Source organism: Apteryx rowi, unplaced genomic scaffold (genome assembly GCF_003343035.1).
Source record: "Apteryx rowi isolate R43461 unplaced genomic scaffold, aptRow1 scaffold_99, whole genome shotgun sequence".
NCBI classification, from domain to species: Eukaryota; Metazoa; Chordata; class Aves; order Apterygiformes; family Apterygidae; genus Apteryx; species Apteryx rowi.
In genome coordinates, this window is record NW_020451304.1 from 219866 (window position 1) to 241802 (window position 21937).

At 48.2% G+C, this 21937-nt stretch overlaps 2 protein-coding genes across 10 annotated transcripts; one reads left to right on the plus strand and one right to left on the minus strand.

Annotated features, from left to right (window-relative positions):
• Nucleotides 1-109: 109 nt before the first annotated feature.
• Nucleotides 110-713, plus strand: EMC6 (ER membrane protein complex subunit 6). The gene has a single exon (XM_026055135.1). It carries the CDS (start codon nucleotides 168-170, stop codon nucleotides 501-503), a length of 336 nt encoding a protein of 111 aa, XP_025910920.1. The 5' UTR covers nucleotides 110-167; the 3' UTR covers nucleotides 504-713.
• A 211-nt stretch (nucleotides 714-924) lies between these two features.
• On the minus strand, nucleotides 925-21488 carry P2RX5 (purinergic receptor P2X 5). 9 transcript variants are annotated; one of them, XM_026055130.1, is made up of 14 exons: nucleotides 19243-19521; nucleotides 18963-19045; nucleotides 16877-16958; nucleotides 14938-15088; nucleotides 11197-11268; nucleotides 10314-10389; nucleotides 9849-9945; nucleotides 9291-9371; nucleotides 8288-8426; nucleotides 7202-7338; nucleotides 6415-6508; nucleotides 5817-5882; nucleotides 4872-4954; nucleotides 925-4433 (listed from the first exon to the last, which is right to left on the minus strand). In XM_026055130.1, exons 2-14 carry the CDS (start codon nucleotides 18997-18999, stop codon nucleotides 4358-4360), a joined length of 1191 nt encoding a protein of 396 aa, XP_025910915.1. In that variant the 5' UTR covers nucleotides 19000-19045; nucleotides 19243-19521; the 3' UTR covers nucleotides 925-4357. The 9 variants fall into 9 exon arrangements, 7 of the variants coding, with proteins under 7 accessions (XP_025910915.1, XP_025910914.1, XP_025910913.1 ...); XM_026055129.1 differs by having other exon boundaries at nucleotides 19196-19521; XR_003251810.1 differs by lacking the exons at nucleotides 18963-19045; nucleotides 19243-19521 and having other exon boundaries at nucleotides 925-4079; nucleotides 4307-4433; nucleotides 16877-17187.
• Nucleotides 21489-21937: the final 449 nt, after the last annotated feature.

Genomic DNA, 21937 nt, shown 5'->3' on the forward strand with positions numbered 1-21937 from the left:
GGATGAGAGGTACGGGCCGGGCCGGGCGGGGAGGGCGGCGGGCCGGGAGCGGCGGCGGCGGCTCGTTACCGGGGGAGGGAAGCGCCGCCGCCGCCGCCGCCCAGCGCGCGTGTGCTCTGCCGCAGGCTCGCCGGGAGGGCGGCGATCCCCGGAGCCGGCGGGCGGCCATGGCCGCGGCGGCGGCGGCTAAGCGCGAGGGGCCGCAGTTCATCAGCGAAGCGGCGGTGCGCGGCAACGCGGCGGTGCTGGACTACTGCCGCACCTCGGTGTCGGCCCTGTCGGGCGCCACGGCCGGCATCCTGGGCCTCACCGGCCTGCACGGCTTCGTCTTCTACTTCCTGGCCTCCGTGCTCCTCTCCGTGCTGCTGGTGCTGAAGGCCGGGCGGCGATGGAACAAGTACTTCAAGTCCCGGCGGCCGCTCTTCACCGGGGGGCTCGTCGGGGGGCTCTTCACCTACGTCCTCTTCTGGACTTTCCTCTACGGCATGGTCCACGTCTACTGAAGCAGTTAGGAGCCGCGTCAGCCGCAGTGTTTTCTTTCTCAATGAAGCAGGAGGACTGTTGCCAAAAACGTTGTCGACACCACTAGGCCAGCTTACCCTTTAAACCGTTGTTTGCTGCTCATATTGTTAATACCGTCAGTAAATTATGTCTGAGTACAAATGAATCGGTAGCACTGTTCTAATTAAATTCAGCGTGAAACAGCACCTGGACATCTCCTGTGAATATGTGTGTGGTGKTTAAGGGATGCCTTTTGTCTTTCGTTGCAGTCGCATCCATGGGTTTTGGTCACCTTAGCACCTTGTATCCCCTGCACTTTAGGATTAGAAATATCAGTYGACTTCGCTTGTAGTTTTGCTGCTTGCTCCTGCTTGCAAAGCCTGATAACGCATCACCCTAAAAATAATCCACTGACACAAGGAAGTAGTTCACAGTAGTATATAATTAAGTGTATGTAAAGGTTTGGTACAGAAGTACATTTGAGTCGCTAGTGCAAACGTTATCTTTCACAGTTGCCATATGTCCGCTCTATAAATAAATGCCATTTTCATGGGTACTCTGCACTGCCATATACAAAAGTCAGTACGTAATATTCTCACAAGTCAAATGCTTTGCTCTGTTTTGAATACCATTGTGTCCAATGAAATACAGGCAACCAAATGAGAAGGACAGTATCTGATTAACTGCTCGCCCAGTCTGTGCTGAACACACCTGTAAGACTGTTAGCATTTTCCCCAACTGAACAATATATTAGTGTGGTTCTGTATGTGTCTGGCAGGAACTGAAAGAAAAAATTAATCACCTACTATACACATAATATCTCTTTGCTGTAGARGTGATCCTGCAAACAGTGTTTGATCAGTAGGTCCAATGAAAGGCTCCAAACTCTCGTACAGTGTCAGTGTTTTGTCCTACACTTCCCTCTACAAACCCACKTTGCTCCATCAGGTTCTTTGAATCAGCCATTGCTTCACCAGAACCTTGTTTAAGATATTCCCTGTTTAYGGTATACACAGTTACTTTTACAACATAAGGTACTGTACTTAAAAAAAACTTTTCAGTAAAGTCAGCTTCTAGTGAAATACAGGGTTATACAAAAGGTAGATTTGATACCATAAACATTGCCTCAGTCACRTTACCTGTGATCTTTTGGAGGAAAAAAATGGTCAAGTTTTTAATTCCCTTAGTAGTATGCTTTGACAGATTCATGCTATTGAAAATAACTGGCACCTGTTACCCATTAATGGGTATCTTTTATACACTTGTACTATTCAGATACTTTCTAAACTCTTAATTACATTGCTTAGCATAAATATGTATCACCAAAGGAAACTGAGATTTACATGGGTAAGAAGTTACCTAAAGAACATGACTTACAGAGGATTCTTAGGCAGCATTGCCCTGAAATAACAAATTTTATTGCTGTACATAAAATTCAAGGAAAAAAAAAATCAAACTCAAGAAGGAAGGAAGCTTGAGAAGGAATCTGGTTATTATGTTTTATAAAAAGCAATAGTTGTGGAAATTCTGTGAAACAGAGGGTATAAAGTAGGGAAATGCTCTAGGGAACCTGGGCAGGGGCTGAAGCCCCTGAGGATTTCAGTCAGGAAATAGCTTTGGTTGTCTAACTAGARGAGGTTGTTTTGTCAAGTTGAAGCATTAGTTTCAGAAGAACAAGGTCAGCTTGATGTGTTATAAYGAGCTATTTGGTCTCCAGGAATTGTTCCTTGGCCTAATTGGACATGTGGTGTTCACCATGTGTTTCACCATCTAGGAAGCCATTTAAATAGAATTAAACTTTGACAGTAAAAAAATCTGTGCTGTTTATTGGTATGGWAATTCCCATAGGCCCAACTAGCGCAGTTACACCCACATTGATTCATGTTTGCCTACAAGAGAGACTTTCAGAGTGAAGAGGCTTTGGCTACRATTATAGCATCAGAGGTACACAGCTTATCCTAAATATTTTATATCCAATGTTTAATTCTATTTTCTAGCTAAATGTTTAAAYAGTTAATCAGTACTTGCCTCTGAACAGAAGGAAGAGAGCAAGTGGACCAGATTGCGTGCAATTTGCTATAGGTGACTTGGATTCAGAGTTTGCCACTGTTAACAAAGGTGAATTTTAATTTAGAACAAAGCTGTTCTTGGAGTAGCGACTTTGAAGAAGTTAAAGCAGAGGTGAGCGTGGCTCTTTGTTTCTATTTGTATGCAATACGTAAAGAACTGCAGCAGCAGGAGTCCTTTAATCTTGATATGCAAGGAGTGAACTGAAATACTTGGGAGTCTTTATCCTGAGAACTCCTAACTGACGGTGACCTGGTGGTGTTTACAGAACGCTTGAACCGTTTGTACCAAGCCACGGTGCAGAGGCTTTAAGTGACAGGATTAGTATTTCAAAAAAGACAGGAATATTCACCTACCATCTTGGTCAGCTGGTGAGTCAATTCCTGTCAGCTCAAGCTAATGCAAATTTTAAAAGTAAACAATGTTGTTCTGTAAGCATTTTCTCCTCTTACAGTAGTTACATCCCCACGTGAGCATAAATTCACAAAATGGGCTGCAATGAGACTGTGCAACTGAGAAATGAAGCAGCACTCTTCAAAGTTGACAAAGCATTTAGAAAGCGGAGCTATGACTTCTAAAGTTTCCTCCTGTTGGTACACTTAGAAGAACCAGGGAAAGTCCTACAGAGCTCCCCTTTGCAACCTCTGCAGAAGAAAGGAACAGATACAGTGCGAAGTGACCGAGCAGCTATGAAAAATGGCAGAAGCGTGAAGACCCCAGTCGGGATCTCCTCCCGCCACCAGAAATTTTAAGTGACGCAGAAAGAATAATCCCGCGCCAACAACAGCAAATGAAACCAGCCACAAAACAAAGATGGGGAACCTAGGACCATCTCCATGCAGATACTCTCAGTGCCATGTTGCTTTTCAGCACACTAAACCCCTTTTCCCTCCACTGTCAACTGCAAAAACATCTGTCCCTGCCTTGCTTCAAAATATTCCTCTGCCTGCTGATATCTTCTCTGTACTCTGAAATGTTGGTTTTCTGGGCCAATTATGAGTGGAAAATCTGGGCAGCAGATGAGGTAGCTGGGACCCAGAATGGCTAAAATTGATTCTCCATTCAAAGTTGTGGCAGGCTCATTCTCCTCTTGTTCAGCCATTCCTAGGAGAGATGAGCAGAGCACCTTGTTGCAGCTGTTTAAGGGCTTTTCCTGAAGGAGCGCTTTCCTAGCCCTCATGGTTACATGAACACAGCAGTGCCCCCGAGACGTGCCTGGTCAGCACGGCATTGTAGGATAACGAGCCCCTTTTCCCTGGGCTCTGGGAGCTGCAGAAACACGGCATTTCGCTGCACTTCCTGACACGAGCAGTCCTGCTGCTTTACATCTAATCTTGCAAACAAAACAAAGGAGAGTTAGGAGCTGTGGCTGCAAGCCAGTGGAGCGGGAGACAGGTCGATTCTCGGCCTCCTCAGAACGCCGGTGGTGTTTCACATTGCTGCTCTTTTGCACACAGAAGCAAAGCACAGTCACAGGATAATGCTGGTTATTGACATAGGTACAGGTGTATCTATAAATAGATATAAAAACATTCAGTTGGTGTCTTCCTTTTCCTTTTATAAAATCCTTTTATAAATCCGTAATGATAACACAGCTGTTGCAAGCTCAGGATATCAGAGAACATCTGAGGGCAAAAAGAGCTTCTCTGGAAGGACATTTTGTCCTCTGGGAATCCTGAGAATACAGTAGATCTGATCTGTGGTGTCTCCACCTCCCAGTCCCAGTGTGATTCCACACCTGCGTAGTTTTCCTGGAATATGTTTCCAGCTAGCAGACCCATCGCTGTGTCTAGAGCCCACCGASCTGGTCTGGGCTCTGATTTCCATTATGAGTAGGGCTATTTAATGATTTCCTGGAACTGGACCTGAGGAAACAAACAAAGATGATAGTAAAGGCAAGCAGACTATCTTCCTTTCAGGAGGCAATGCAGGAAGAGCTTCCCAGCCAGGCCTCTCACACCTTCCCACAAAGGTGGTCACCCTCCACACAGCTGAAGCTCAACTTCCCAGTTTCATGAGCTCTTGGAGCTGCCCCAATTCCATTTGCAGTCCTTACGGACTGAGAATGTGAGGCCATTTATAGACCAACCATGATACAGCAGCTTCCCTTGTTCCCCAGCTAACTACAGCAATGACTAGGGAGGGAGGGAATAACTTGGCTAAACTCATTTGGAGGCGTATAAATTCCTGGAATTGAACGGCCTTTGTGTGCCATTAATGTTTACTGCAGTTCCCGTATCTCCAATTTCTATTAGTCATAATAAAGCTATTACATTTAAACACAAAAACCAAGCCCCACTTACTTTACTTCCTCATATTTTTTGCCTCGATAAAAGTTACTCTTTTTAATCAGATACAGCAGCACCAGGTCACAAAAGAAAGCTCCCTGCAAAACAGTAGAGAGAATCTGTCATGTCCTGTAACAAGGAACAAAATCATCTCTCTGTATGGCCACTGCTGCACCCTCCTCCAAACTCACCCAAGCTGCACAACCTTCAACAATCTTTTCTCCTGGCTAGTGTGCTGGGCCTGCAGTTACTCACGTTTGCTCCAAGTTCTCATTTATGCATTTGTATCTACCTTTTTTTCCCCTAGATGCTTAAGTCTTGGGGTCTTTGCACTGTGTTTAAGGAACACTTTAGCCAGCAAGGACAGGTTTAGGCCTGCTGCAGTACAAATATTTTTCATTTCTCAACTCAAGCTTCTTAAGTCATTTCTTGCTTCTGCTGGGAAAGCCATTATATTCCCAGGACTCAAGGGTGAACTACTAAAAGGATAATCACAGCCAAAGAGCTGATGCATAACTGGAATTAGAGGGCAAACACTGAGAAAAACTGTACTCAAGGTTTCTGATTGCCATCAGGACCTAGTACTTGAGCATATCACAGTCTTCACCATGTTTGCCCTTGCCATGGTACCAAAGCTAAAATCTACTAGCACAGTTCAGTTTCTTTCACTACATGTTTTACCTTTGAAGTAGAAAAGGGAGTGTTTAGATTAAATTTGAAATGAGTATTACTTAAAGAAGAATAACGTGTAGAAGCTGTATTTTCCTCCATGAACTGTAATTGTGGGGGAATATTAACAAATGCCTTTGAGACAGGACAGACGCACACCTGACTGAGCAACGAGAGTACTAAGAAACTCTTCTGGAAAAGGTAAAACAAACCATCCCATTTCATACTTCTGATATCCAAATGACAGATCTGGGTCCCAATACATTACTGTAAGAAAGTACATTAACTTACCGCTCCCATGAGGGCAAGCCCTGAACCAATATTGATAATGGTGGGAATGATGTTAAATTTACCTGCCTGAAAGAAAAACAGGTCATGAAGTATTCAGTGGAAGAACCCAAGAACAAGTTTAAGGATATGGAGTTATGCAAGGGAAACTACTTGGGCCTGTGGGTGTGTTTTGTTAGCAGGAAGCAGGCAGGGCTGTAGAAAGGTCAGCACAGAACTATCTTTGAGGCTAAAGGTCTGTGTTTGTATCAGATCCAACCGCCTTGTGGCTGTGTTTCTGAGCTTGTGTCATTCCTGGGTTAGGCTTCTTTTTTTACAGTGAATATGCATGGAAAAGTCTCAGGAGCATCTTTACCTCTGTTGGACTTTACATGAGCCTGTTTTTAGGTATAAGAGGTGCAGACTGCTGCCTTTTACCTCATCCACACTCCAGGTCATCTCCTTCCTTATGTGGAGTTAGCTCCGCACAAATGAATGGCAAGAGCCCTTCTGTACAACAAGCCAGAGAGGCTGCTCTCATGCCAGTGCTGCCTTTCCACTGAGAAAGGTCTCACTGCTTCTTCCTTTCCAGGCTCAGAAGTATTCTGGCCTGGGACCTCACCTTGCCATTCACCATCACATCAAAGCGGATTCCATATGCTTTAATGAGCGTCCGGTAGTCGACCCCATTAGCATCCTGGTAATACTTGGCAAACCTGGAATTCAACAACGTTGATTTTAAGTCCATCATCTGCTCCATGTGCACATGAACACTCCTGAATTCACTGCACTGTTCAAACACGTCTATTCCCCTATCAAAGGCAGCTTTAGCTTACAAGCTTGGTCCAAACATTGAGTCTCACAGGGACACTCAGATTGGGCACTTCTCAAGAAGTTGTTTCATTTCTAGCCTCAGCTGGAGGCATCAGAAAGCCACTCACACTGGGAACTGTCTACATGCAGTTAGAGAGAGCTGCTTCTCTAGACATTCCTTCCTCATTGCCATGGAAATCTCTGCTACACCACAGATTTCATGGCTCGGGCCTGTGGGTCATCCCTGCAATGAACTGGTTGGGAGTCAGGTAGGGGAGCAGTGGTTAACACCGGTTACAAAGGGACTGGCAGAAGTCATAACCAGTCTGTTTTCAGAGCTGGAATTACAGCACAGGCRCCAGGAGTCTGATGCTGGCGGCACATGGAGGGTAAAGGCTTGGGCAGGGGTGTGGGATGTGGGGAGCTGGCCAGGGGCCTGCCGCTCTCCTTCCCTCAGCTGAAGCCACATGCTTGGCCAGGGGCATTGCCTGGCACGACCTGATCTGGTACGACTTCACTGCAGAGCTCTGATGCCCCAGAGTCAAACCAGCTCTGCCCAGCTGCATGTACCGCATCACATTCTCCTCTTTGCCTACCTGAAGTTGTACCCAGAAGAGATGGATTTTTCTGCAAACTTGTTATCCAGCCGGCTAAAAGAATAGTGAGGATTACATTCAGAAGGGGCTTTATCAAGATCACAGTTCCATTCAATCTGAATTCCTATCACACCACCCTTAACAAAAGAGAGAGAGACAGTGTGAGTTTTTTAAGCTTAGTTCAATTAATCTGTCTTCAAAATTGTCAGATCCACAAGCAGGTTTCCCCCAGGGACAAGAACAGAAGCATTTCTGGTCACAGACACAAGCACATACACTTCTGGATCTGCCAAGTTCATGCTTATATTAACCAGATTATTCTACACTACTACGCCCCTAGTTTTCCCTGTGCTGGCATCACAGGGAAGTAAAACAGTGCCTTCCTGACACTGCCTTCGCACGACCCCAAACTAGCCTAAGAGGAGATTTCTCACCCCAGGGCTCTGATTTGATTCATTAAGTGGCTGTAACATACTTCAGTGGAAAAGTCATTCTTCTRTAAATGGACAGAGATGAAAAGTGCAGAAGCCAGCACAAAGCCTGCACTCTTCTCACCCTGCGTTTCCTGGGATGCCTCAGATGGGCTCTGCTCCCCCATGTGCTACGCGAACTGGGTCACAGCCTGTTTGGCACTGCAGCCCCAGCCCTCCGTGGGAGCCCCAGGCAGAAATACGYCTGTTCACCTGACGCTTCCCACCGAGGAAGCCTCAAGGGGCGTTCTCTGAGCGGGAGCAGCCCCACTGACTTTCCAGTTCTTTGCATCTAAACTGTTTTAGTAATGTTAAGATTAATCAAGCAGCAAACTCTGCTGGCAGAGCAGAGTTTTTGGCAGCCCTGAATAACAGACAAGTGACCTGACCACCTCTTCCACAGCACCTGCAACATCGCTTTGCCTGAACAACTGTTCCCATTCCCTGGTGTTGGAATAAATGGGATTCAGCATGACTTTAAGAACCAGCATCTCTCAGCCGCCCACTGAGCCCGGATGGGCGGCAAATTCCCAGGCAGCTAGTGGTTCTCCCCAGAGCCACCCAGGGAACAGTACAACCAGTTGGCAAAACACACGGGTCYGAGGGGCGCTCCTACCTCCAAGGCCATTTCCTGGAAGTTGCTCCCGGCCCATCTGACAATGTTCCCCAGGAGGAAGATGGGGCAGTAGGGATGTTCTGTGCTGTAGCGGCAGCTTTTCAGGTAGGACCCATCGCTGGTTGCCAGCACATTCATCCTGCATGTGGGGAACAGGGGAAGCCATCTCGTCTCCCTCTTCGCTTGCCTACATAGCTGGCTTAGAGAGCACCCCCATGGCTGCAGAGACAAGAGACTCCTCCAATATCCCACGTGCACAACAGCAACAGCACCTTCCACCAGCCTTGTCACCCTGTGGGCCTTTCTACTGCTGGTCTTGTGAAAAAAGACCTTCAGGCCAGATGGGAGCTAGGCCAGCTGAAACTGGGCTCAAGGACGGACTCATGTGGAGCAGGCTGCCAGGGTGCTCCAGGGTCATTTGGTACAATGTCTTCTCAAAAAAAAAAAGGATGCTGGAAATGTCTAACTAAGCCTAGCAGAGTGGCAAGACAACACTCCTTTCTACAGTTCCTTCTTTCATTCATATTTGAGCCAGAGCTGCAACAACAAATGCAAATAAAATTTTAAGTTGGCATTTTCCCAGCCTTGTCCAGGTGCCTTCATTTTCACAAAGAGGAAGAGAAGGAATAACTGGGAGCAAGAATAGTTGGGGAGCCTGACTTTGCACTAGCTCAGGAACAGACCTATCCCCTTAGGAGCTCCCCCCAGGTCCATCCTTTGCAGTAGGAGCCATCACAGACCTTGTCTGGTGAGGGACAGCCTCATGCCAGCTGCCATTTTCCTGAGAAGCTCCCAGAAGATTGGTGGCCTTCCCTCAACCTCCASGCCCTCAGTATCTCCTTGCTTCTGCACAGCCTGAAGCCAAAGGCCTCCTCCTGCCTTAGAAGAGGATACGTTCACCTCCCCACCCCAGCCATCAGGCAGGAGAAGGACGCTGGAGCAAACCGAGGGTATTGGCTCTGCAATGGAGAGGACACAGGGATCTCTGAGCACCCACACTTACTTGGAGAACTTAAACTTGGGGAAGCGGATTGAGTTCTTGATGTAAATGGTGAAGTTTTCTGCACTGGCAAGAAGAGGTTTCCTGGAAGAGAACGGCTTGTTATCTGTTTTATGTTTGCACCCTGCCCATGTGTTTAAACTSGGATTTCCATTTAAGAAACAGCTAAGTTTTATCCTGTGGTGCTTCTGCAGGGTGGCCCCTATGGTCAGAGCTTAGGGCTTCAACAGCCAGACTGTGCACCTCCACAGACCAGTCCCGACTCCTCCCGCCCCCGCCAGCCATGCCACTCGCACCCCTTTGCCAGCGAGGTGTTAGCGAGGAGGGTGCAGGTTGGGGGGGGGGGGCACGGAGAGCTGGACACAGCCCTGGGACAGCCGGCGAGGCAAGCGGAGGGCAGCAGAGGGCCAGTCCTGCCAGGGGGCTGGGCAGAGCTCCCTGCTGCACTGGAAGAGCCAACATTCAAACAAGCATCCAAGCAGTGGGAACCCAGAAACAGCTCTGGATGACCCGCAAGCCAAAGCAACGCAAGCTTGGAAACAGCACAGGATGGCCACATACTTGTGCTTGGATCTTTTCTCCACAGGGCACCAGGCCAATATCTCACAAGTCCCTCTGATGTTGTCCCTGTCTTTCAAACAACGGCCAGTCTTAACCCCTGCAGCACAGATATCACAGAAAAGGTCACCAAGAGCAGCCATCTCCTCTTTGTCTACAGGGCAAATGAAAATCAGATGCTTTTCACTGCCACTCTAAGCCCTCCTCCCTGCTGTAAAAGGGCTTCTCAACTGGAACAACAGCTCTCTTGTTGCTTCTCTGAGCAGCCTGGGGTGCTTTGGCCCCGCCACGGTGGCTTAGCAGAGCTGTAAACAAGGCAGCAATCTCAATAAAAGACAACAAAGAGAAAGCCATCGCCACATCCTCCTGATTACTAATCAGAGATCTTTGGTGTTGTATCCAGGCTGATGTCTCTGAAGGAGCCTGCCTCTGCCAGAACCAGTACAGGAGGAAGGATCCTTTCCTTACCATTGCCAGCCACCACTGCTTCCCCTGCTGGGCAGTCCCCATCCGTGTAACACAGGGCATCGGGAATGCTGACACTCTGCAAAGTGGARGAGGACAGAAGTGAGACGTGCGACAGGACACAGCACACTGGAGGAAAACTTGTCAGTCTCGCTGCAGCCCCCAGGAGGGTTCACTGCACAAACCAGCTGCGGAGGTACCCAAGCGGGCAGGAGCGGAGAGGGCAGGCAGCTGTAGAGCTGCCYGCTGAGTAAATGCAGCCACTAGAGGTCAGCCGCATCCTGAACAACAGGCTGCGCTCTCAGCCTGGGCTATCCCTGTACTTACGACAAGACAAATTAATCATTGCCACATGGAGATGCTGCCTGGATGGCCAGGGTCCTGCTCCCCCAGGCTYTGGCCCATTCTGAAACAGGTGACCACAGAGGACATTTAAACATCACACCGCTTGAAAGACCTCATGCCCTTGGCCTGGAAGGTGCTAAGCACCCTCCAATGTCCTGAAGATAGTGAAGCCTGAGAGTTCAGTCCTTCCTTAGCAAGTATCTTAGTCTTTTACCCTTAACTAGACTCAGTCACCTCAAAGTTGTTTTCCCACAGCCTTTTCTGGCCCTAAACAATTGCTCTTCTGGTCTCATCTCCACCTGGGCAGAGGTCCAACACCTTTCACTAAAGTCAGCCAGACTCTACACGATCAGAACCTCTGGAGATTAAGAYAGCTGAACCTCCCAGGTTTTCAGTAACCTGCCCAATTTCCCTTACTGAGATGTTATACTACAGAGAAAAAGCATCTGCCTTTCATTCTCCCCGTGTTCACTGCTCCCCAGGTGTCAGTTCTAACCCCATTTTTAGGGGTCTGGGGGTCAAGGGGCTCAGTTCTGCCTACCTCAGGACACGTAGCTTGCTTCTGGTTTGGGGTCACAATCAGGTTCGTCATAACAAAGAAGACGTTTTCACCCTAGAATAAACAAAGCAAGGCAGGAAGAGTTAGAAAATCTGTCTTAGTCTTATCTTTTACCTGTTACAAGGAGGATGCAGTTCTCTGCAGAACAGTAACATTTCCCTCTCTCCTGGTGCTTTTCAGGCTGAAATAAAACAGCGCCCTTTGTTTGGGTGTTGGTTTGGATGAGGTTGGATACTGCCGATCTCACACACAGCTGGGGAAGCTCTGACACAGAGAAGTGCAGGGATTTGGTCAGTCACTCAAAAAAAACAGCTGAGGGCTGAGAACAAAGAAGGGTTATGGGTGTCCCAGGTTAAAGTATTACAGCCACTAGATCATGCTGCTTCTCTGGTACAGACGTGAGCCTCCTGATACGCACATGGAAAGTCTGATCAGGCAGCCTCGGTGTGAGCATAAGGACACGCAGMTGCAGCAGGTCCCTGTGGCATAAGGCTTCTGCTTCGGAAGCTGCGTTAATTTGGTGAGCAAACTATCTGACAGGAACGCTGAGCCTTGCCTCACTGGCTGCTTGGCAACGGCTTGTCCTCCTTTTCCATGAGGACACGGTGACTGAGSAAGGCCCTGCTCCGCTGCAGAGCCACAGGTCTTTGCTCTCGGGCAGGGTCACGCAGGCTGGCACAGCTGCACTGGTGCAAGCCCGAGGGCACACAGCAAGGCAGCAGGGCAGGGTTCAGGAGCAGAGTTGGTGTAACACCGCGGACACGTGATAAAACAAAGCAGAGCACTTCTAGCACAGGCTGTAGTAGATGGAATACAGATCATTTCACCAAGCAACTGGGATGACTGGCCAAGACACGCAAGGAAGAGACACCTGACTGCGGTTTTGTCCCTAAAATCCTTATTTCTGGCAGTGTTGGGCTTCCTTTGCATTCAGGCAAAGCTGTAACGTATGTGCCGACTCCTGTTCTGGGGCTGTCCTTTCTTTGCACAGGCACAGCTTCTACCTCATTCCTTCTGCAACTTCAGCAAAAAGAGTTACGAAAGTGCTTACAAAGCTTCCTGTTGATAACCAACTGCCAAAGGTAACCACAGGAAAAACAAGGCTGAAGGTGTCAGTACAGTCAGTGAGGGCGGAGAGAAGGCATCTTACCACAGCACTGGAGAGAGAGGCTGGTTCTCTCATCCCTTGTCATTCAGAAGTGAAACAAATGCAGAAATAAAACACATGCTTTTATCACCTCCACTGTGTAGCGCACACATACAGGAAAGGGAGGAGGAGGAGAGCGAGCAACAGCCTTGGTTACAGCACTTTGCTGCAGCTACAGAAACACTGGGATTCCCAACAGCCCCCAGGGYGGTGGGGAGCCTGACTCTCATCGTACGCCAAAAGGACACACGTAGTCAATAGAGTCAGCCCAAAAGATGGGTCCAAGGTGCTGCTCACAGTGTGAGCAGTGAGAAAGACCCAACTCCATTCACACGACCAGCACTGCCATCCTGGTGCGAGGCAGGGCAGCCCTGAGTGTCTTGGGCAAGCAATCCTCACTCACGACGTAGAAATCAGCAGCATGCCAAGCCCTGCCAGCCATCTGCAACGCTGGGTGCTCATCTGAGTGAGCACSGGGCAATAAATATGCCCAATTAGGAGCAAACTCTGGACCCCAGACATCACCAGGTTGCTCTGAGTCACGACAGAAAATAAGAGGTTTCTGTCAAACTGTCAAGGAATGAATGAAGTCCAGTCCAAGGAAGCAATGAGTGAAGGATTCATCAGGTGAATCCCTGCTCTGCGTTATACTTAACCCCCAAATGCCGCTGGTTCATCCTGTCCAAGGGTATTTTCAGCCCTCAGTGGTAAATTTCAGTAAACCAAGTGTCTGCAGTTTATTCTGGAGCAGTCTCTTGGAAAAACCCTTCCAGCACACAGCCCTGCTTGTTCCACACAAACATCAGAGATCTCAGGTTTCCTTCTGCAAGAGCAGAGCTCTGTGCTCTCGTGCTTGGCTGGTTCTCTTTCACTTCACTGCTGTGCTTTCCCGGGGGTGTATTTACCCCACATCCCACCAGTGCTTTGGGAACGCAGGGAAGTCAGTCTGCAGCAGGAGGGACGCTGCTGTCAGCAGCATCACTGCTAAGCCCAGGARAGCTGCCCACTCCTCTGTGGAGGAGGCAGAGTTTCTCCCAGCCCTCACTGCCTCCTGCTCTGCTCCCCGGGTCTCTCCGGTACCCACCAGCCCACCCCCACCTGGACAGCTCAGTCCTCCCCCCCAAGTGAAATAAGAGAGATCATGCAGCAGTTGACAGATGCAARTGACTTAATGCACTGAGAGCCGGCACTCAAATACTCCTAAAAAGCCATATGGGATGGATCTTACAGCTGATGTGAGACAGTCAGCAGACTAGCCGTAATCAGCACTTGGAGAAAGAGAGCTCGTGGGATGTCCATGCTTGCATCTGCAGACCATGAAAGTTGCTGTGTTTTATAGTGCTCTAAGAGAGCCCAAGGTCTAACATCGCTGTGCTTACTGGAGGTTGAGGCACAGCAGGGCAGACTGCAGCAATACTGGATTCAATATTGTTGCCTGATTGCCCAAACACATTCAGATTTATGCAGTTATTGTGGAAGAATGATGCTGTAGCCTAGGCATCCGCTTTACTGAGTGCGCCAGCTCAGAGGGAGAGCTGGCTATCTTTATGCAGTGCATCACACTACGAGGCCTCCCAACAAGCCAACACASGGTAACAAGATCATTGCTCGAATCACAGGAGAAACGTCAGACAAGTTAAAGTACTGGCCAGCATCACCATTTCATCTGTGGGTGTGCACAACAGTCACCTGCTTTATTCTCCCGGGCTTCCATGCAACTTGAACGAGAGTGCTTCAGGCACCCCCAAGCATGCTGCCTGGCATTCCTGCTGCACGGCAAACTCTGGACTGAGATCCAGAGTTTGCAGTGAGGTTTTGTGTTAAAATTGGTGGAGATGCAGAGCACAGATCCACAGATCTAAGCAAACCCAGGCAGCAGCAGGAGAAGAATGAAGTCTTGTTCTTATGCACAGAAAAGCAATTTGCTCAGTTTATAGCTCTCTGCCCCGTCAGCATAGGACCCTGATTTTCGCCTCATGTACTTTCATGCACGTGAYGGATGCTGGGAGGGAGGAAAGCACACATGCAAACAGCCCATGGCAAGCACAGCTGAGCAGTTCCCACCCTGGAGCCAGGCTGCATCTGCTGGGATCTTTTCTCCTTGAGCAGCAGCCATGCATCTCACTTAGACCAAGACAGGAAGCAGCAAGGCAGTTTCAGACAGACATTTCAATCGGCTTCCATCATTCAAATTGCACTGCATCTTATTTCCATCTCCTGCCTCCTCCGGGCTCCCCTGAACAGGCCTGCTCTAGCCCAGCAAAGGAGGCGAGCAGACACTTTGCTCAGACGAGCAGTCCCACTCAAATCCATGGGACATCCCACTGAAATCCTTGGGACTTCTGCTGAAAGGTTTTGCTTGCTTAGTGTCAAGGGCCTTTGTGAGAGAGACAAGGTGGCTTTGACATCTGCTGCAAAGACCTAAGAGGAGGCACGAACTGCTCTCTTGTAGCCCATCTCCTGTTTATTCACAGGAAAGGTCTGGGAAAGCCATTTTAGCCTTGCCAACAGCAACCATGCTGGAACATGTCTTTCCAGCTGAACAGCAGAGCTGATAGCAGCAGGGTGATGCTAACCTGTGGAGGGATGACGTAGTCCGCAACATCCCACAGCCTCTCCCCCAGCTCCGAGGTGTTGGTGAAGGCCACCCCTTTCAGCTTGGTGATGACAGAGCTCTGGAGGGACGTGTCCGTGTCCTGATAGCCTTTCTTGACAATAAAAACCCACCTGCAAGGAACACAGCAGGCAGCAGCATTAGCAAGTGGGAACAAGTTAGCCAGAGAAGATGGTCTGGGGAAAGGCTTCTGTTGCTTCTTCCCACCAGAAACAGCAAGAACTCCATAGCACAGGGGAAAGAGCTCTCCATGTTGAATGAAATACCTCTAGCTCCTGCAGAGTACTGCCAGAGTCACTTACCAGGACAACAAATCAGCCAAGACCCTTGAAAAAGCTAAAAGGGCCAGGGCAGGTTTCAGGGGAGGGCAGGCCGACTGCATTTGCAGGTGCAGCTCCCCCTTGCCCTGCACTGACCTGGCATGCGCTACTGCTTGCAGGAAGCAAAAGCAACCATCCCTGGGGCTGAGCAGCACTCACATGTGCTGCCCTTCACCCACCTCTTGTTGTCAAACCCGAATAACTTTTTTCCACCCTTGTGAAGTCTCCTACTTTCCTGTTTTTCCAAGAACATTGTTTTTCTCCCCAGGAAGACTCAAAGGCAGACCCCTAAGTTCTCCTAGTGAATTTGAGAGGAAATGGCAGCCATGTCCAAGAAATGACTTGATTCAGAGGGGGCTGATGACCACAACTCCATAGCCATCCTCTGAATAGGTACTGGTGCATGATCAAGCAATCAGACAGGCCAGACTAATGCTAACCACCTCTGTGACTAAGGTGCAACTCCTCTGTGGCCAGGCTTACCACAGATTCCACCAGTGATGGTGCCAGAGGTCTGCAGAAGGCACTACATGCCTAGGAAAGGAAACAGCCTACATAGCCCAGGCAGTCTCTGAAGACTCAGGGTCACTGGTCATGCTATATCTTTCTTGTACAGAGGATGTGTCCTCGGCAATCTTATCTACAGGATTCCTCCTTTAGCAGCCAGTAACATGCCAGACTGCTGAGACTCCATCTCTGCCCAGCTAAATAAGCAGGCTCTGGAATTGTGCACCTTTCTATAAATAAATCCAGCAGGCATAAATGACTCTACTATATTTAATCACTGAAAACACAAGGTGAGAGAAAAGAGATTTAAAAGCGCAGACAGTGAGGGTGAAGATTTACAAAACACGTTCTGAAAAGCCTCAGAAACTCGGGAAGCAACAGCACAGACATCATGTAGGCTGGATAATTTCAGGTCTGAGCATGCAAGGACTATAACCGTGTTTGTTACAAGTCAGTATGCCCAGCCTCTTGCAGAACCGGGCTTCTTCTGAGCAGTGCTCTAGCTACCTCCATGTCAATCAGCCTTGCTCTGAAATAAATGCAAGGTAGCTGATATTCATGCTGCCTCATGCTGCATGCTCCCAGCTGCTACAGCCCATTCCAGCAAGGAATTAGCCACTTTGTTCTTGGTTCCCTCCCTTATAGACTTGAGTATGTCATACAGCCATGGAGACAAGCCTGGTTTGTCCCAAGGCTCAGCAACCGTGGCCATAAATGCTATTGTTTCTAATGAGTCAGGTATTAAGGTTTGGCATCATTCCCACAGAATACAGAAATAAAAGCCTAAATAATTCATTGCAAAGCCATAGTGCCATTTGATCTATTTTTAACCCCAATCTAACCTAATCTGAAAGGCAGAGATGAATCTAACAATCCCCTGGCAGCTGAAAAGTCAGATACACGTCTATTAGACATTACAAAATCCTGATTTTATAAATAAACATAAGCATCTGCATTCAAATCATAAGCCATAGCAAGCCATCACCACATGCAAAGTATCTTACATTAATCTTGATCACAACACAGCAAGCAAATGTAACCACAGCAGTATATTAAATGTATGGTGATTCTTACCCCACCAGGTAAGCCAGGATGGAAAGCTGCACGACTCGGTAGAGAATCCCCACCTTCTTGTTCTTTGCAATGACGTATTTCTCTGTTTTATAATCAAAAAGCGATAGAAATAAACCCTTCCAAGCCACCTGCCCCATTCTCCCAGCTCACTCTTTACTCCTGGCTGGAGCAGACAGCAGCGTTTTCAGCTCGCATTAGCCACACGTGCTCTGCACAGAAACCTGATACACCAACCCCTTCAGAGCAAAGGGCCGATCCCTCCCTCCTATCAGCTGCTCTCCAGCAGCAGCTCTCAGGTCGGAAACCAACAGCTGCGGAAACAAGAGAGTCTTAGCTGCTTTGCAGCTAATTCATCCTCTGGGAAAACCCCTGCCTCAGTTTTGCTCACATGCTTTATTCTTTTTCCCCCAGTCACAAAACGTTTATAACGAAAGCTACGTTACAGCACTCAAGGTCACAGAGCTATAGTATCTCACTGTTGAAGCCTTTTTTCAGTTTATATGATGGTAAAACACCTGTTTATATTTTTAATTTCTTAGGTGTTTACATGAGCAAAGAGAATTTGCATTCTTCCGAGTCATCCAAAATATTTTCCTGGCTACTACATCTTCCCACCACAAAACTAACAATTTAGGAAATGAATAAATAAGTTCTTCATGTGGTTAAGGGATCAGTCACCATCACGTCTCATCAAAACTCACAGTGAGTGCTGAGCTAGATGCATTCAGATACAGAACACAAGATCTGATGAAATAGCAAAGGGAGAGGAATAGCTTTACCCCTCACTGAGGGAGGAGCTGTTTACTCGACGGTAGCACAAGACATGACTCCTAGTCCAACAGAGACATTTCCGTGTGCAAGGAAATGAAATGATCATTACTTAAATTGAGAAGGATGGCTAGACTGGCTCCTGGCTAAGGAGGGAACTTTATGAACTCTGAGGTGGAAAATGAGACCTGCCTGGATCTTCCAGCAACCTGGCTAAAAGCTAACGCACCTCGTCACAAGAAGATCCAGCAGCAAGCTGGGGTCTGGAGCATTTCCCGTATGCGTACACTGATGGGAGATGTCTCTCAGGGCGAGTTCTGGGATGGGACTGCCCAAGAGACTGAATCTATCAGAGAGCGCCCATCAGAGACACGAGGCATTGTACTGGGCATAAATTACAGGGTTTGCTGCGTTCAGGAACAAACACACAACTAGCTCACGCCCAAGCGCTGTGCTGGGCATAAACGGCAGGTTTGGGCAGCAGGGGGGACCTGTGTGGAGGAGGCCATGAACTGCCATGTGCCTGTCGCAGCCAGGTCCAGCCAGCTCCGAAACTGGTGCAACACCCCACCAGGCACCACAACTGCAGGTGGAGGAGCACACGGCACCTCCGTGTGGACAGATTTAAGGAAGAGCAGCAGGCAGGAGGAAGGGGACATCACTGAGGACACGGCTGGAGACATGATCTTGGAAGAGGCACTCTGTGACAGAGGAGGCACACGTCTGAGGGTCTATAGCCCCTGGGCAGCCCACGCCAGTGCAGGGACATTGAGAAGCAATGAGAAACGAAGGAAAACCAGTAAACAGCAGGGAGGAACAGCATAAAGAAACTGTTGGGCGCACATCCCCAACCTCCTGCATCACCCAGCACCTCACTGAAAGAACTGGGACAGACTAAGCATAACTCATGGCAAAAATACAGTAAACTGAGACTAGGAAGAAGGGAAAATAAGTGTCTGGCTTAATTTGAGCCTGGTGAAAGGACAGGAAAGGTGTTTACTGGCTTTTTTTGATTATTTATGTTTTCTTTTTCTCAATAACTGAATCAATGATTAGAAGTTTGTGTTAACTGACAATAAATTAAATTATGTACAAATTCCCCGCTGTCCTGCCTGCGACGGGAGTGCATGAAGATGGGAGCCTGGGCTAGGTCAGGACCAAGAAGGCTCTTGGGCATGCACAGTCAGCAACTGAAACGCGCACTTGAACACGGGTCAAGAGAGTGGGTCACAACCACCTTCTGAACACGCAGAACAATACTACATTATCAAGGCTGCAAACAGTGCAGTGAAGTGGTTATTTACTCTAGCACACGTACCTGTTCCCTGTGGAATTCTCTTCCTAGAGAGAATCATTTCTCAGGATCTCCAGTTTTGTAAAAAATTTTATCTTTCATCCTCCCTAAATTCCATACCAAATTTAAACAGATTGGTCAGATTTTTAAGTGAGTATGAGAGAGAAGCTTGCTCCAAATCACAAGATAATTACAAACAGCATAACAAAGAACAGAACATTATCCTCAAATATCCCTCATTTTGTCTCTTAACTCACAGCCATCCTTAGAGCTTCTGTCTACAAAGCGAAAGAAACTGCGTAACCTTTCTCCAGCATCTGCAAAACTGGAACAGAAATCTGCCTGCGACCTCCTTTTAACCCAGAGGTTGCAGTGCTCCCCTCGCTCCAGCCCTGCGGCATGCAATTGTTTCAGCACATGGATCTTTAATGAGGAGGTCCCTAGGGCACGTGGACTGCCAAGGGACGCCCACCGGGACCCAGCCTGGCTCGCGTTGACGTGGCTGCAGCCTCTGAACTGTTGGCATCGCTGTCGCTTGCCACGACTTGCATGCCCCGTGCGAGAAGCCCCGAGAGTGCCCCAGGTCCCCGGAGGATGGGGCCTCCCGCTCCCGCACGCCCACCTGGCCACGCTGCCACCCCACTGCCATCTCCTGGGGCTGAGACATCTGAGGGGCCACCCCGGCCCCTCTGGCTCAGGGTTAGCTCCAACCTAGCTCCCAAACTCTGCAGCCGCCCTTCAGGCTCAGAGCAGGCAAAGGGCTGATCTTCCTTATCTCTCCCACCCGCCYTGACCCTCCTTTCTCCATCTGCACACCCCACACGGGCAGCCTGTTTATCTCACACCGCCAATCTCGCAAAACAGTTTTGCTGCTCCCAAGCCCCTCCTAGAGCTTTCTTTCTCACTCAAGCAACTGTAACAACCAAGAATCACAGTTGCCCCCTTCCTCAAGCAGTATTTGGCCTTTGAGTCCACCCCTCCTTACCAGATGCCTACACGCCAGACTGTCACTAGTGACCATCTCACAGCTCCTCTATTTGAAAGCCTGAAGCACAAATAGAAACTTTTACAACATTTAATAACCAGAGAAAATAAAACCCTCCACGAAAGCACACTTCTGTGCAGATCAAGGAGACCATGATGGCCAATCAGGCCAGAAATGAATAAGAACGAACGGCAGGCCCAGCCTGTCTTCCCCAGCCACTGCCCAGACCCCAGAGGCAAGCAGTGCAGTGCTGGGTGCAGGAAGACCTGCCCAACTCCAGGGCTCCAGAGCTGTGCTGAGACAGGAGCATCCTAAAGGGGCCACCAGACCTTTTCCCACTCAGTCTGCTCCTAGGAGAGATATTTTTGCAAGTACAAGATGCTGAGTGATAGCCAAATGTTATCTATGATCACGGGTCTGGTCCTACAAGAACACCATCTGCTCCCCTGGCCCTGCTTGAATTGCTCAAGGAACTACTGTAAATCTCAAGTATATCCCACGTCTCAAGCTGCCCTGTTTGCTCAGGACTGCTTCCATCGTTGCTCCAGCTGCACAGAAAACATCCAAGCTCACAGAGGATCGAAGTATCAATGGAGTCAAGTCAGTCCTTGGGGTGTCAGGAAAGCCCCTCCCCATCCCTATCTTTCCTGGAGCCACCTCCTGTCTGTCTGGGTGACTGCACAGGCTACAACCAGACCTGGAAACTTGCTAACAGTTTAGTGTGTTGCTCCCTGGCCCCGTTTTGCTTAGTGGCACAGACCTAGGTCTGCTGTGAGTTTTTGCAATTATTTTCCAGGTCAATTAATGTGATGAACGATTTACACAGGTTAGAAAAAGAGCATTCCTTAGTGTGGGAAGTGTTCCTGCTACAGGTTTGACCTGCAGATGTCAACAAGGTTTGATCACTAATAAAAAAAAGAGGATGCAGAACTGATACTTTTGTTTTTTAAACCTACCAAATTAACACACAGTTGCAATAGCAGTTTTTAAATAAAAAGTTTTGATTTCTATCAAATGCACCCCAGAATATTCCGAATGTTGCCCAACATATGCAAGATTCATGCTGACAACAGTGCTCTTGGCATGCTGTTGGAGGCATTGTTCTTACCACCTTCTAGTTTTCACAGCATTATTCTTTATTGCCTGGAAAGCAAGATTACTGGTAGATTTCTTAAAGTGCCCATGGGTTATTCAAACATAAGCAATTTCAKTCATGTGGGTATGGGGTGGGTCGAGTAAATAGCCTAACAAAATGTAATCATCAGTTAAAGACCAACAACAAAAAAAAAAATCAAGTTTTACTTAGTTCTTCCCGAGGGACTGCAAGGCTGGATCTCTTCTGCAACATATCTCCCTTCYGGAGTCCAGCATTTTGAATTTCCCATGGAAAAAACAGTTCTGTTGCTTTCCCATGAAGGCTATTTACTCAGTCTGGAAGTTCTCACAGGGAGGATTTCTCCTTCAACACTGAAACTCCCTGTATCTTTTTTCATTCCTGACACATTACACCTATACATAACTCCTCATATTGCTCACAATAATTACCTTCTCAGTATTCACGTGTAGCCACAGGATACGCAGCCCTTGTCTGCCCAGACTGCTACTCATCTACATTTCTCTCCTTCTGTCAGTAGCTCTTCAGTATTAAGGTGCCTCAGACTTGAATTCAGTCCAGTCATGATCCAGTAGAGGCCAGTACAGCGACTGTGGAAATAAAAGTTTAGATCCCTGCTCTGACACAGTGGCACTCTAAACACAGCCAGATCACATCTGGCTCTTTACAGCATTTTAGGATAGAAATGTTTCATGTTCAGCCCAACAGTATCATATAATGCTATCTTTAAGTCATATCCAAAAGAGACCGCACATTTTCCAAAACGACAGCAGACAACCCTGGCCAGGACAGACAAGCTCCACGAGTGACTGCTGGAAGTGCCCATTTTAGGTACTTGTCTTGTTTGTTGCCARTTCCAAACGATCATCCTCCAGGTGTTAATTCTCTCAGTGATTCCCA

Bases quoted from the DNA above. Each gene is read 5' to 3' on its own strand.
- EMC6 (XM_026055135.1), top strand. From the start codon at position 168: ATGGCCGCGGCGGCGGCGGCTAAGCGCGAGGGGCCGCAGTTCATCAGC.